The sequence below is a fragment of the Psammomys obesus genome, unplaced genomic scaffold (genome assembly GCF_907164565.1).
Source record: "Psammomys obesus unplaced genomic scaffold, mPsaObe1.curated_primary_1811, whole genome shotgun sequence".
In the NCBI taxonomy this organism is placed as follows: Eukaryota; Metazoa; Chordata; class Mammalia; order Rodentia; family Muridae; genus Psammomys; species Psammomys obesus.
In genome coordinates this window covers 14,286,178-14,301,597 of record NW_026596162.1, presented here as the reverse complement: position 1 = coordinate 14,301,597, position 15,420 = coordinate 14,286,178, and the positions used below count along the sequence as shown (strand labels likewise).

Genomic DNA, 15,420 nt, shown 5'->3' with positions numbered 1-15,420 from the left:
GCCCCTTTGGTGACGTAAGGGTCCGGGTATCCCAGAGGCCGTTAGAGGGGTGGCCGACCAGCGGAGCTTCACGTTCGATTTGGAGCGAACCAACTCTCAGAAGAGTCCGGAGCGTCCGGACAGCACCCAGGACGTCCTGAGGGACGTGGGGATCTGGAACGCTGGCTGAGCCGCGGGGGAGGGCGCGCGTGGCCGACAGCCTCACCCCGCCACCCCCGCGAGCTCCCGCACGGTCCGCCCCGGAGCGCGCGCGCTGCTCGAAGCGCCCGGCGAGCGAGGCTCCCAGACAGTTGAGTGCCGAGGCTTCGGCTGCGGGCTTGGGCGTGTGCTGCCATGGATCCCGAGACCCGCGAACTGCGCGTACTGGAGGCGGAGGTCGCGGCGCTGCAGCGGGAGTGCAGAATGCTGCAGAAGTCCGTGGAGAAGACGTCCGGAGCCCGGTACGTGGCTCCTGTCCACCCTTCGGGCCCACGCACCATCGCACCCGGCTGACTTGCCAACCTCCTGACAGTTCTGGGCTCCGACTGCCGGCACGCGCCGTGCTGAATAGTGCATTGGGAGAACCCCTGAAATGTGAACTTGAATCAGTGTCGACTCTGTGAGCACTGCGTTTGGGGCTTATGGCTTGGCTATAATCAGCCGAAAATTGTTTTCTTAAGAGTTGTTTCGCTCAGTTGATGAGAATCGAAGGGGGAAAGGTTTGCTTTTCTTTAAGCGGTGTTGCCTTGGGGAAACAGTATCTAGTTGGATTGGTTTTGGAGACATTGTTACTGAGTGGGTCAGGAATTCGCTCAACTTGACTTCAAACTCATGATCCTTCTTCCCCAGCCCTTAGCCCCGGTGATGGAGGCATTCCCTAACTCTTGTTTCATGGATTTGTTTTTTGTGGGTCACCTAAACATAGTTAAGTGATCCTGATTTTTTCTGTATTATGCTAATAAGGGTTGGGAGCATATATTCCCGTGGCAGAGCAGCCTCGCATGGACAAGGACCATGGACTGTCGTGGTGGTGGCAGTGGGGGTGGAGGATATTTAATGGCAGAAATTACCTACGACAAATGGCTTAGGTGAAGTAAATTGATATGTGGCTAATACCATCTTTAGGGGAGTGTGATAATCCTCTGGATTAGGTGCTATTGTAACCTTCTTTAAAGGTAATGAGCCTGAGTGTCAGAGAAGTTAAATAGGTTATCAAAGGTCCTGGAGAAATCCAAAGTCCAGGCATTCTTCTCCATTCAAAGAAGAAAGAAGGAAGGCTGGAAATTACAGTAATTTAGTATCTTAAACATGGAAACTTTATTTTATTAGGTATGATTTGGTGCAGGTGCAGAGAATGAGATTTTCCTGTGCAAAACAGTACCTTAGGCGTGCAGAAAAATGTGGAGAATCCTGAAGAAAATCAAATAAGAGAAAGTTGTGACTGATGAAAGAATGAGGGAAATGTGTGTGCACTGGCCAATATGCACTCTTTCACAAGAATTGTGAGACCCTTGCTACGGACTCAGGTGTGACCCACATATTGGAAACATTAGGATAACCTGGGAGTTGGTGAGGCTGCCAGGCTCTGTCCGTTCTTACTGAATTGGAATTTATATTTTATCAAGACAGCTTGCAGCTATACCTTTTGTATGCACACTTAAAAGCTTCAGAAGCACTGTGTGAAAAAGTAGTTTCCTCACTCACCACAAGATGTCAATGTAAGCCTGTATGATATATAGTAGATCTGTTTAATCTGGGCTCCTCAGTAATGGAGTTGAGAGTTAAGAGTCTGATTAGGGAAGACATTAGTCCAAAATATGTGGATTTAATGTGAAAATTTTCTCGCTGTGATGACGAAAGATGGAGAAATGTACTTAATGTTTTAAAGTTATTGTTGTTTGTGTTTGCTATAGCATATCTATTGAGTCTATAGCATGTATACTGAGTTGAGAGTATAGAACAGACACTTTGAAGTGTCAGCTATCGCCTTCTAATGGGGATGAAACTTCAGTGTCAGGCTTGTGCAGCAAGTACTTTACCTGCAGAGCCATCTTGCCAATCCTCCAAGATGCTCTTAAAATTATCTTAATGGTTGATTGGATTGACAGGCAGCACATTCGTGCATGCGCACACACACAACACAGAGAACTTTAAATCTGGATTTCACAGAAAAGAAAACTAGTATTTATCTTTTTTGCTTAATATGATTTCCATTTTTCCTGTATTTCTGAAGTGTTTTCTCTTGGAATAGAGCTTATTTTATTTATTTTTTTTACCATGACACTTCTTCATCAGGTCATACAGAGGCAGCTGATAGTCTGCCATTTTACTTGGGAAGTTTTAAGCTCAACAAGCCTCAGACTGTCCCTGTTTTGGCTGCATATGTGTCTGTATCCTACACGTGTGCCCGGTGCTCACTGGAGGCCAGAATAGGGATGAGACCCCCTGGAACTGGAGTTACAGACTGTTGTAAGCCACCATGTGGTTACTGGAGAGAAAACTGGGTTCTCTGGAAGCCCCACCTTTGGACTAGGGGTGGATTCTAGAGCAAAAATTACATAGTCAGTCCTTTACTGGTTGTCAAGTAACTGTTTCTGATACTTGCTTTTCAGGAAATCATTTCAGAAAACTTCCCAGTCAGATTCTGGGAGATCCTTGACAGACCTGGAAAGTCAGCTTGGACGTTTAAGATCTGAACTCTCATTTCTGAGTAAACTTACTGGCATCAATATAAGAAACTATTCCAAGGTCGAGGACGCTGTAAACACTGAAGTGACAGAAAAGGGTAAGCATTATTTTTAACCTGATTGTGGTTTTTAAAGTTTACTATGAGTGTGTGTTGGGGTGGGGTGTGCTCATCACAGTGTGCTTATGGTGATCACGGGCCAACGTTCAGGGGTCTGTTCTCTCTCCATGTTGTTGAGGCAAAGTCTCTCTTGTAGTTACTGCATGACGTACTCCAGGCTAGCTGGCCCTACAGCTCTCGGTCCTTCCCTTCCAACTCCTTGCAGATTTCTCCCTGCCCCGCCCCCTTTTCAGTCTGTATTCCAAGGAGCTAATATAGGTCCTCATGCTTAAAAGGCAAAAACTCTACCAGCTGATCTATCCCGTAGCTGTATCCTTACCTTTTAGTTAAAAAAAAATATTAATTGGGTACCAGCTGTAGTGGTACATGCCTTTAATCCCAGGACTCAGGAGGCAGAGGCATGCCAGTCTCTGAGTTTGGAGTCAGCCTGGCCTATAAAGAGAGTTCCAGGACAGCCAAGGCTGTTACACAGGGAAACAAACAAACAAATAAAAAGTCTGTTCAAATTTAACAAGTCTTTTCAAATTAAGTGACTTTTTTGTGTGTGAATTTGCTGTGAATTTTACTCTCAGGTGATTTTCACTAAAAAACTTCATCCTACAGTACCTTCTATTTCTTTTAATAATTCTAAACATGAATGATAATTATTAAGTGATGATTTCATATGCTGGTCTCTACATTACACAATGGCAAAACACATGTATTAAAATGAGATGTAGTATGAATGCATTCTGGTGACTGGTATTCAAAGGAAAGAGGCTAGGAGAAAATGTTAGAATTTTTTAGTAAAACAAATGTCTTTGGGTAGTGGCATATAGTTTTTTTTTTTTTTTTTTTTTTTTTTTTTTTCTTTGTGCTCCCATGTATTCCCAGTTTTCTAGAAAAATAAACTTTATCACAATGAAAAATAAATTCTCTGAGCCAGGCAATGGTGGTGCACACTTTTAATCCCAGCAGAGGCAGGGGAATCTCTGAGTTTGAGGCCTCTGCAGAGAGAGTTTCAGGACAGTCAGGGATACACAGAAAAATCCTGTCTTTAAAACAACAACAACAACAAAACATGCAGCTGTTAAAAGAATGTTTTCATCTTAATCCTGGGTGTGGGGTATGGGGCTGCTTTGCAGCAGCTGACTATGGTCTCCCTCAGGCTCTAGCAGAGGCCTCGTTGTGCCAGCTGTAGGTTGTTTCTGGGAGGAATTCTGGGAACTTTTCAGAGGGCATATAAATGCTAGATCCCATAGATTGGTTATTGATTGCTGTTAAGTAGCCATACACAAAGAAGAAACTACAAGAAGAAATTAGATATCCTGACAAGAAAGATTAAACTTTCACCAAGGAACTTGATACTTAATCAGCAGGAAGTAGTCTAATGATAACATTGTCTCCTTTCCAGCCCCTGAATTTATTCAGGGATCTCTTTTCTTTCCTCTTCATCCTTTTTTCTCTAATATCTAGTGTTAGGAGGTTGAAAGGGTTGAAGAAAATGGGTGGAAGAAAGAGCTCACAAAGTAGCAAGCACCAGCTACATGATGCCAAGCATTTTGACTTCTCTAAGCCTTCTCACCAGTCTGGTCCTTTGATTTTTACTGACAACGCCCCAAATTACCTAGATTTTCTTCAGTATTCTATTCTATGAATCCTGTATTTTTGTTTTTATTATGTATGTCTAGAACGAGAAGAGAAGGCATTTAGGGCAGAAGATATTGTTAGGGGACAGTTGTGTCAGGAGAAATGCTGACATATCTGTGGTCTGTTTTGAAATTTTATAAAAGTTGAGAAGTCAGTGTTTAGATTTATTTTCTGCATTCAGATGTCCAACATATTTTTTCAAATGGAGTAGTACCTTTTCTACATTGATTGCCTTTTTTTCTTTATCAAAAATCAGTTTACTATATTTCTGAGTATTTCTTGGTTATTTTGTCCTTTCTATCTGTTTACCTTATACTTTTGCCAACACCCCATTGTCTAGATTATAATCGCTTAATAGTAAGTTTCAAAATTGGATATTCCTTCTCCTTCCCTCTGTGTTTTGCTCTCAAACTCCTAATACTCCTGCTTCAGCCCCACAAGTGGTAGGATTACAGGTGTGTACAACCACATCCAGCAGTCTGAATTTATCACCACCTGTAGAGCAATTGGTAGCCCAATTCAGAATGCCTCTCTGACATCCTATGTAAATGGACTTGTTTCTGTGTTTTCCTTGTTGCATTAGATTCCAATTCTCTTAGATCTTACCTTATCTTACTTACCTAATTCATCGATCTGGTTTCCAGCTTCCAAAATGAAGGTGTTCCTTTTTTTCCTGGTCTCTATCTTTGTAGAATTGTGTCCTCCTGAAAAGAACTTCATTAGTAAACTATATACCTCCATGTAGTCAGAATAATTTTTTAAGATTTATTTATTATTTATACAACATTCTGCCTGCACACCAGATCTTACTATAGATGGTTATGAGCCACCATGTGGTTGCTGGGAATTGAACTCAGGGCCTTTGGAAAAACAGCAAGTGTTCCTAACCTCTGAGCCATCTCTCCAGCCCTCTTGGGAGATCAGGTATAGTCTGTGAAAAAAGGTAAAAGAAACTTACAAGGTACTATAAATGGTACATCTTGATTTGGGTGCTGGTTATATGAGTAAACACATGGAAAATGATTGAGCTGTTAAGATTATTGTGTTTTAAGCATTTCAATTATGCTTCTTATATTTCAAACATTCCATTTAAACTCATTTTTATGACATTTATTTATTTTTATTAAAAAAAATGTTATCTCTTTAGCCCTGGCTAGTCTGGAACACACTGTGATCCACCTGCTTCTGCCTGCTTCTGTCCACTGCTGGGATTAAAGATGGGTAACACCATGCACACCGTTAGTGGAAATTTGAGGGTTAAAAAAGCTAAACATAGGTTGAATTGATCGTTTTTAGCAATTTCTTGAAACAACTTGGTAGTAATTTGTGAGACCAGCCACAAAGGCCATGAAACAAAAGTATAAGAGGCATGAAGATTTGGAATTGCAGAGTGCAGCTTATAGATGTCTGGTTCTGGGTATTGGTAAATGCCAATTGAATCTTTGAAATGTGGATTAGAAAGATTGGGGTATTAATAGCTTAGGACAAAAGTAACTTCTTCCTGGCAGGAGTCTACCTTCTTTGTCTTGATATTAGAGTCAGGTGTATATAAGGAGCCAGGGGCTAGAAATAACACTCTATATATGATTATAATGGTCTTGAGGTTGTTTGGAAACTGTAGAAAAAACAGGTAATATTACTGTGGTACAAGTGTGGTGATTACAGTAATGTCAAGGTAAACCTGTACAAACAACAAATTAATATTGAAAAACATTCAAACAGATAGGCAAGATGGATGGCTCAGCAAATAAAGGTACTAACACAGTTTAATAATGACCGGAATTTACTCCCTGAAACTAGCAGAATTCTGAAAGAAGAGAACTGATCATTCAAGCTGTCCTCCGACCTCTACATGCATCACACATACACAGCCACAAAATTAAAGACTGGGCATGGTGGTACATGCCTTTAATCCCAGTAATTTGGAGGCAGAAGCAGGCGGATCTCTGAGTTTGAGGCCAATCTTGTCTACATAGTGGGTTTCAGGACAGCAAGAACTATATAGAAATAAGTAAATAATGAAAATAAAAATATATAAAAGTTAAAGTGATTCAGATTTATTTAGTATTAGTATATATATACACACACTAATATTAAATAAACGTATATATATACACACACACTAATACTAAATAAATCTTAATCACTTTATTTATATATATATATACACACACACATACATAAATACATGTATGTATGTATTTCTATTTATTAACCATTAATATACTTGATAACTTGAAATTATAAATTTTTAGTAATCATATTTTATAAGGTCAGTTACTTTGACATGATGCTCCAGATTTTCTAAAGCAATTACTAATGTATATTTTCATACATCTATTCACAAGTAGACATTCACTTAAGTATTTAATGAAAAGTATTTTTTTAAATAAAATGTTTGATTTTCTTATTAACAGATACAAAGAAAGTTCTACAGAGACACAGATTATCAGGAAATTGCAACATGGTTACATTTCAACTGGAATTTCAGGTTCTGGAAATTGAGGTAACTAGAGCTTGTGATGATAACAGATTTTTTTTTCCCTATGAGAAATATTGCATATACTTATCTGCTACAGTGTTTGAGATGAGGAAAAGTGCAGAAGCCAGGGTTCCTTTTAGCACATTTGTATCATATATGAAATTTTAAAGAGTATCCTCTCAACTGAATATGATGGAATTGGTGTTGAGCCTATAAGTGCTTTATTTTAGGCCAGGTAGGAGATGGTTTTAGGCCTCACTTGGAAGTCTCTGAGGTTGTGGACGTAGTTTTGCATGCCATTAGCAGTTAGCTAATGAGCAACTGTAGAGGAATGTTCATTCAGAACCTGGCTGTTCTGGCAAGAGATCACATCCAAAGGCCTTCTAGGTCTGTGTGATCTGGCTGGAATATAAACATGCCTTTAATCCAGTAGACAGAGGGAAGCAGACCTGAGTTCAAGGCCAGCCTGGTACAGAACAAGTTTCAGGTTAAGAAAAGCTTAGGTCCAGGTATGGTGGTACACACCTTAACCCCAAATGATGAAGGTAAAGCTAGTTCCTAGAAGGAAGCACTCATGTTTGGAAGTGATGCCTAATTGAGTGACAGAAAAGATGACAAATCAGAGAAAGATTTGTGCTTGAGCAAAGTTGAACAGTACCTGAGTGGGGAGTGAGGTTTGAAAAAAAATAAAGCAAAACATACTGGATCAGCTAGAGAGGGCTGTCAGTAAAAACTGCAGCCAGGAGTTTACTCTACAATTCCTTTTTATAGGCAAAGCAAAACAAGTCACATCAATACAAAAAAAGAAGTTCATGGAAATGCCAAACTTGTTTTCTTAAACTACTTCCCTGTAACAGATATGATCCAAGGTCACATAAACAAGTTAAAGGAACTTGGCAAAACCTGTCTCTGTCTCAAGGAGAAGGCCAGGGTGAAAACATGTTTTTCGCTGAATACTCGGTATCAAAGCAGCTTGACAAACAAGCAGCTCTCCACATATTTGACAGAATAGGATATGCCCAACTCTCATGAGAAGAGGGAAGAAAGGGAAACTATTGAAGGGGCAATGCAGAGAAAGAGAAAGCAGTTTTTACCTGGACAGTAATAGAGAGACAGGTTGCAGAGAGAGAGAGAGAACTCAGGTGAAGACCGAATGAGCCAGAGAATGAGAAGGAGCCAGGAGATGGAGCACATTGCTTGAGTTAGTTTAAGGCTAAGCAGAGCCATTTAGGGGCCAAGAGAGAAGCCACATTGAATTAGTCAGTTAGGAGAGGAGTTGAGCCAGAACAGCTGAGTTGAATCAGTCAGCTCAGATCTCAGTAAGAACAAGAAAGGATGAGCTCATTCAGCAGTAAGTCTCAGAGGCTGAAAGCATCCTACGCCTGGGTTAGATGGTGGGGAGCCTTGAAGCTTCAGGACTAGGCCTAGGTTAACTGGTAGAGGCAGTAACCCTCTGAGACAGAAACTAAAACAGGAAAAGTTCTTATTATAGGCAAGCTCTTTTCTTTTAATTATTTGCTGTGTAACAAATTTCTCACGCATCATGTTGAAACAACAAAAAATATTATAACTTTTGCATGTGTCAGGAATGTGGGAGCCAGTGGGTATTCATGTGTAGGGCCTCTTGTGTCATCTTGGAACCACAGCCATCTTGAAAGACTCTTGAGGTAGGATGATGCTGCAGGTTGTTCTGGACTAGTGAACAACACAAGGAGGACGTGCCTGTGGCTTAGATTTTCTTTAAGATAATGAAGCAGACAGAATAATGAGTCATACATAACTCCATTGGCTGGGATAGACTAGGTGAAACAGCCAGAGGATGCCTCAGAAAAGATTCGAATCTAGCCATAATTTTGAGAGCCAACCAAGCTGGGCACATGCTTTGATAGCAGAAGTTTTAGCCACTTGATTTTTGCTCTCTGGGCTTACAAGAAATTTGTACAAAGAACAGAGCCAGGAAAGATAGAAAGACTGTCTTAGCCTCAGGTCATCAGATGGATGAAGTGGGGAAAGGCAGTTGTCACCTCAGGTTCTATAGACAAGCTATATTCAAGCACTTGTCTCAAGTTCCAGGATTCTTTGTTCTAGTCAGTTTCCATAGCCATTAAACAATGCCCAGTTTGTGACTCTTTTGTATAGGAAGAAGTCAGTGACTGAGTCAGTACCCTGTGTCATTACATGTTAGAGAGCCATATAATACAAGTCTAAGAATGAGGTCCAGGTACCTAAGCTTTGAGTTTTTGCTCTTTGCTGTCAATGTCATTTGCTATCACGGGCCTGGGGCAGGAATAGGGTGAGGCTAAAAAATGGGCTGTGGGGTATCTAGTTCTCTTCTGATGACAGAGCTTCCAAAATTCACTCACATCAGTGTTTTGTTCAACCAATGTGACAAAAAAAAAAAAAAAAAAATGCAATGTGGCATTTCAAATATCCATTGAACAAAATACATTTGTTGATTCAAAAATACAATTCTCATGTCTAAGGAGATACAGTAAAGTGGGGAGATGTCAGTTATAGGCCTCACTGCTGTCTGATGACATTCTTAGCTGTTGGGTTAGTGGAAGCTAGTGCTCTGTTAAAAGTTAATAGATTCTAAAGTTTTTATATGCTAGCCACAGGATGTTGGGTCCAATACAGAGGAAGGTAAGGAATGGCTATTTAGGGGACTAAAGGTAGCCCAGGACAAATTGTAATTTGGCTCTGGAGTTGAAACATTCCAAACTCTCTATAATCTTTGAAGCTCTAATGGGTTAATCAGTCTTGGAGAAGGTTTCCTCTTGAAAGTGTGGCTTCTTTCTGGGAACTTTGGCTCACACAACAGTTAACATTTTCATATGTCTAGGCATAATTGGTGAGTGATCTTATGTAAGTTATGCTGATCCCCATGGGCACCAACCCTTAGGGCTGTACAGGGTCACTGAGACAGCACTGTATGGCCATGAAGATCTCTGTCAAAGACAGGACTGGAGCATGAGCCCAGATTGATGATGTCATTCATGTTGGAAGCCTGTTTTAAGGCTATCCGTGTTTTACTTTCTGTGACCTACAGACTCTTAGGTTTTTCCCATTGTAAATAATTATATAGTCTGACCAATTGAATTTTCTTTGGTTTTGGCCAGTGTGATCCTCACCTCATTCGTGCTTTGCCATCTGTTTTCCTGCATTTATGTAGTATCCGTTTATGGGCTCAGACTATAACCTAGGGCAACTTGGGGGTATTGTAAAGCCAGGTTTAGCTTCTTCTCTTAGGACTTCGGTAGTCAAGAATTGTACTCTGGGAATTAACTCTGGTATCCTGTTGGCCTTACAGGCATTTTCTGCTATAGGTGTTCACGTCTTTCACAGTTATTTCAGGGTTTATCTGGAGAAAGGTTTTGTACTTGCAAGGCTTGTGCACAAATCCAATTGAAAACAGACTCTCCTGAGTTTGATTTGAGCAAGGAGTTAAGTGGAGTTGTGCTTTTCAGGATGTGTTGTGCCCAAACATTTGTTGTGTTCTCATTAGTTGGGCTGGCCTAAGAGAGGACTCAAACTACAGTATTTCTTTATTTATTTAATTTTATTTTATGTGCATTAGTTTGAAGTCGTCAGATCCCTTGGAACTGACATTATAGACAGTTGTGAGCTGCCATGTGGGTGCTGGGAATTGAACCTGGGTCCTTTGGAAGAGCAGACAGTGCTCTTAACCACTGAACCATCTCTCCAGTCCGTAACTACAGTATTTTAACTTCATTTTAGTTACATACTTTTGTCACCATAAGCCAGTGAAATTTCAGGGCAAGAAGGCATTAGGCACAACTAATGGTGTCTACTTTATGTACCAGAGGGATGTGAAAGAATGTGAAAGGAACTGTTGGCATTCTGAAAAGACTGAATACTGCGACTGAATACCCAAAAAGATGGGTATTGTTGTTGTTCACGTTTAAAATTACGCAGGCATTTGATGACTACTTGGTTTTGCTAACAATGTGTTGCAGAAAAGCATGCTTGGCTCTGTTGAGAGCACTCATTTTCCTTGAGCCTTTTAAATGTTAAGACTCTTATTAAAGAATCACTACCAAGTAAGATTTTGGAAAGAATTTCAGGTAGCTGTGGAATTAATAGGACCTTAGGGAAGGAGTTATATATAGGAGTTATTATACAGGAAGGAGTTATTGGTTGGAAAGAAAGGAGACAAAGGCCCTTTTAATTTTTCTTTGTTACTTAGAACTCTGATAAAATGAAGTGGGTTTTTTTTTTTTTTATTAGTTTCTTACTTAAGTGGTGTGTGTTTGTATGTATATGGTGCAGGGGAAGATGAGGGGTAAGTCTTGCCATGAACCTTGTTCAGCATGGCCTTGACTCATCTTCTGTCTGCTTCAGCCTACTGAGTACTTGGATTAGAGTCTCTGTGTAGTTTCTAAAAGTCTTTCTATTATAGAAATACTAGGTGAGAGGCTAAAGAGATGGCTCTTGCAGGGGACCAGAGCTCAGTTCCTGATACCACATGATGTCTCACAACTATCTGAAACTACAATTCTAAAGAATCAGTACTCTCTTCTGACTTCTGAGGGTACCAGGCATACACATATACTTCCAGGCAAAATACTCACACGCTTAAAGTAAATCCTGAAAAAATTAGAATTGCTCTGCCAAAGGAAGTAGACATTTAAATTTAGTTTGACGGATAAATTTAGCTAGCTTCTAAAGTCCTTTTACTATTGTGCTGATTAGTTTTTATTGTTAACTTAAATAACCTAGAGTCACCTGGAAAGGAAGAGAGAAGAATTTTGAGATCATATTGGCCTGGGCACTTGTCTGTGGGAATTGTTTTGATTGATGAGTGATGTGGATGGCCAGCCCACTATGATGACACCATCTCTAGGCAGATGGCTCTGAACTGTATAAGAGATGTAGCTGAGCAGCCCAGTGAGCAGCCCAGTGAGCAGCCCAGTGAGCAGCCCAGTGAGCAGCCCAGTGAGCAGCCCAGTGAGCAGCCCAGTGAGCAGCCCAGTGAGCAGCCCAGTGAGCAGCATTCCTCCACCATTGCTGCTGAGTTCCTGCTTGAGTTCCTGCCCTGAGTGACCTGAAAGTGTAACATACCTTTTTACTCCTACAAGTTGCTTTTGGAAATGGTGTTTATCACAACAACAGAAAAGCAAACTAAATCAAACGGAGTTGTTTGTTTTTGTTTGTTTGAGGGAGGGTTTCTCTGGGTAGCCTGGGCTGTCTGTAGTTCTGTAGATGAGGCTAGCCTTCAACTCAGAGATCAGCCTGCTTTTGCCTTCCGAGTGCTGGGATTAAAGACCTGTGCACCTACCACCTGACTTATTGCATACATTTTTACTTTTGAACTTGATAGGAAAAAAAGTTAAGATCGAGCAACAGGTTAGTGTGTGTGTGTGTGTGTGTGTGGGAAGGGGGTTTCTTTTTCTTTTTTTTTTTTCCTGAAATCAAACATTCCACTAGAGGGAGATGTTTAGCTGTCAAAAAAATAAAAGATTTAAATAACACATTTCAGTCTTAGAAATTCTTATACTCACATAATAAATATTGATATAATTTTTTAACCAAAGTGCCTGTCCTAATTAGGGTTACTAATGCTGTGATAAAACAACATGACCAAAGCAACTTTGGCGAATAAAGGGTTTATTTGGCTTATACCTCCATATCACGGTTCATCATCAAAGAAAGTCAGGACAGGAAATCAAACAGGGCAGAGTCCTGAAGGTAGATGCTGGTGCAGAGATCATGGAAGGTGCTGCTTACTGCCTTGCTCTGCATGGCTTGCTCAGCCTGCCTTCTTATAGAACCCAGGACTACCGGCCCAGGGGTGGCACCACCCTCAGTGGACTGGGCCCCCTGACATCAATCACTAATTCAGTAAATTGCTTACAGCTCATTGTCCTTAGATTCTGTCAAGCCGACATAAAACTAGCTAAGTTCTGTTAGTAGAATGTTAGAAAGAAAGATTGAGAAATCTATATAGAGAGTATGAGTCATTGCTTCTATTGATGCAGTCCTTGTCAAAGGTGTTTGGAACATAGAATTTGTTTCCTCCAGTTGACTGCCTGGTGTTGTCAGCACTGCAGTGCTTGTGAAGAGTTTTAAAACCTTCAGAACAAATGCGCAGACAGTATCAGCTTTCCACAGTCTTTGCAGTGTAAGTCAGATGGGTGGGAGTTTGTAGGATGCTAAAGTGTGTTTACATAATTTCTCTCTGTGAACAAAACTACTAAAAAGTAGCCACTTTAAAAATGTACATAATATAATTTCATCATCACAGGCTTCAAAGATAATATGCTTATTTGAATATTTGAACACAAACATTGAATACCTAATACATTTTGTTTCATGATGGTGCCCATTTTTAAAGTCGGCCAGAAAGGCTTGACTCAGGTACTAGGGTGATTACTAATCAACAGTCACCAAAAGTCAACCTGAGACAGTGTCTTAAGTTCCTTATCTCACATCAATAAAAAAACTGCAGATAAAGGAGGAATAAGCAAAGTCAAAGCAGATTCATTATGGAAAAATGAGACATTATGGAAAAATTAGAGCAACTCCTCAAACTGTGAAGTCTCCTGAGAAAGGAACAAAGTGCTAAGCTGGTGTCTAGAGACTTCATCTAGGACTTAACGACAGAAACTGGGCAAAGACTGAGATAATTTGTGTTACAGCTTGGTTTGTCTCTAGGTATATCGTTTGGGCAAAGCAGACACAGAGCCAGGAGGCTCTGCAAATAGCTCCCTGGCTCACCTGGAGGTGATCACATGTTGTTTGCCCAATATGGTAGTGATCACCCATTGAAGCCCATTTCTGTCCATTTTTAAATTTCTTTGTCAGCTGCCAACCTTATCAGGTCTGGTGGCTGCCACTAACTTTGGCTGGCATTACAGGTCGCTGACCGTGTAGTTGTTGCTGGTCCCTAATCTTGTCTTGTGTCATGTTGGCTGTTGATTGAATTACACTCTTTCGTACCCATGCTTATTTGACCATCTTGCAGATTGACCATGGACCTTTTCTCTTATTGCCTATGGGAAACTGACTCCTGCCTTAAAAGTATTTACAGTTTGCAAGACTAGTATCTTTCTAAATATTTTTGGTGGCAAAGTGTTAGGGGTAAGGTCGAGACAAGGTCTCTCACACTGTAGCCTGGGCTGGTTTAGAACTCACTGTGTAGTCCAGGCTGGCCACTTACTTGTGCCAGTTCTCCAGCTTTGGACTCTTGAATACTGGGACTTGCAGGTATGAGCTGACCCTAGGACCTTTTTTTTTTTTTTTAAGAGTTCTATTCATAGTTCTTAAATCATAAGAGTCTGTTTGAGACCTGCTATTAAAAGAACATGATAGAAGATCATGACCTGAGGCTTCAAGGAAGTGGACGTCCATGGTATTTATAATGCCTTTTCTTTTTTTTTTATCAATTCAGGAGTGACATGGTTACAGTAGCGATGGCATGGTAGGGATGGAAAACAGTATTTTGGAGTCACCTTCACCCTGGCTAAGCAGAATCTATAACCTTGTAGAGATGTGTGAGTTGGGGCAATAAATCCCAAACTGACCTGCCTATGTCAGTAGATAAAAGGCCAAAAATCTAGTACACACACATACGTGCGCGCGCGCGTCTTTCTGTTTTTCTTTCTTTTTAAAGATTATTTATTTATTTTACTTTATGTGAATGTGCACCATGTTTGTGCTTGGAATCCTGGGAAGAACATTGGATCCCATGGAACTGGCATTAAAGAGGCTGTGAGTCATCGTGAGGATGCAGAGAACTGAACACAGGTTCTCTGCAAGAGCAGCAAGTGCTGTTAATTACTTCAACTCTCTATTTTTTTCCTTAAAACAATTTTTTAAGATAAAGCTTCATTGAGATAAACCCTTTATTTCCTCCTTTTTTCAGCCCTAAAATACCACTTATCTATTTTTTATTTATTTTCCCACTGTGAGCATTTCATAGAAATTGAATCATAATGTTTGGTTTCTTGTATCTGGTTTCTTTTTTTATTATCGTGTTTCAATTACATGGCAAACTGAGAAGCTCTTTTTTCAAAGTTGATAGCACAGCTAAAGTTTACAAGGCTCCATATTGTACATACATATGTATGTACATTTATTTATGTGTATGCTCATCCTTGGTATAGCATGTGTTAGTACTTTTTGGGGGGTTACATAATATCCTATGTGTGGATGTACCACTTTTCGTCCATTTCAGCAGTTGGTGAAGTTGTTTCTGTTTCAGGGTAGTATGACTACTGCTGTTCTAAGCACTCCTGTGAAGGTTCTAAGTGGATATACAGATTTATCGGCTTTATTATACAGATTTATACAGATTATCGGCTGTGTGACTAGGAATACAATTACTAGATCAGATGGAACTGTTAGATAATGGCAGATATGTCCATCATTTCCTCTGTGGTTACTGCCTATTTGTCTTTTGTTTGGGGGTTTGTTGTTGTTTGGTTTGGGGGGTTAAGTTTATTTTAGTTTTATGATCAAATTCACGTAGGTAAGAACTTACATTTTTAAAACAATGTATTAA

General features: G+C 40.3%; 1 protein-coding gene across 2 annotated transcripts in view; it reads left to right on the top strand.

The window, feature by feature from the left end:
* Nucleotides 1–52: 52 nt before the first annotated feature.
* Nucleotides 53–15,420, top strand: part of Cenpp (centromere protein P) — a 200,579-nt gene continuing 185,211 nt past the window's right edge. For both annotated transcript variants that reach the window (XM_055595210.1, XM_055595209.1), the window contains exons 1-3: nucleotides 53–440; nucleotides 2,592–2,764; nucleotides 6,832–6,920. In XM_055595210.1, the coding sequence (XP_055451185.1) occupies nucleotides 334–440; nucleotides 2,592–2,764; nucleotides 6,832–6,920 (369 nt within the window). In that variant the 5' untranslated portion in view covers nucleotides 53–333. The remainder of the gene's footprint in view (nucleotides 441–2,591; nucleotides 2,765–6,831; nucleotides 6,921–15,420) is intronic.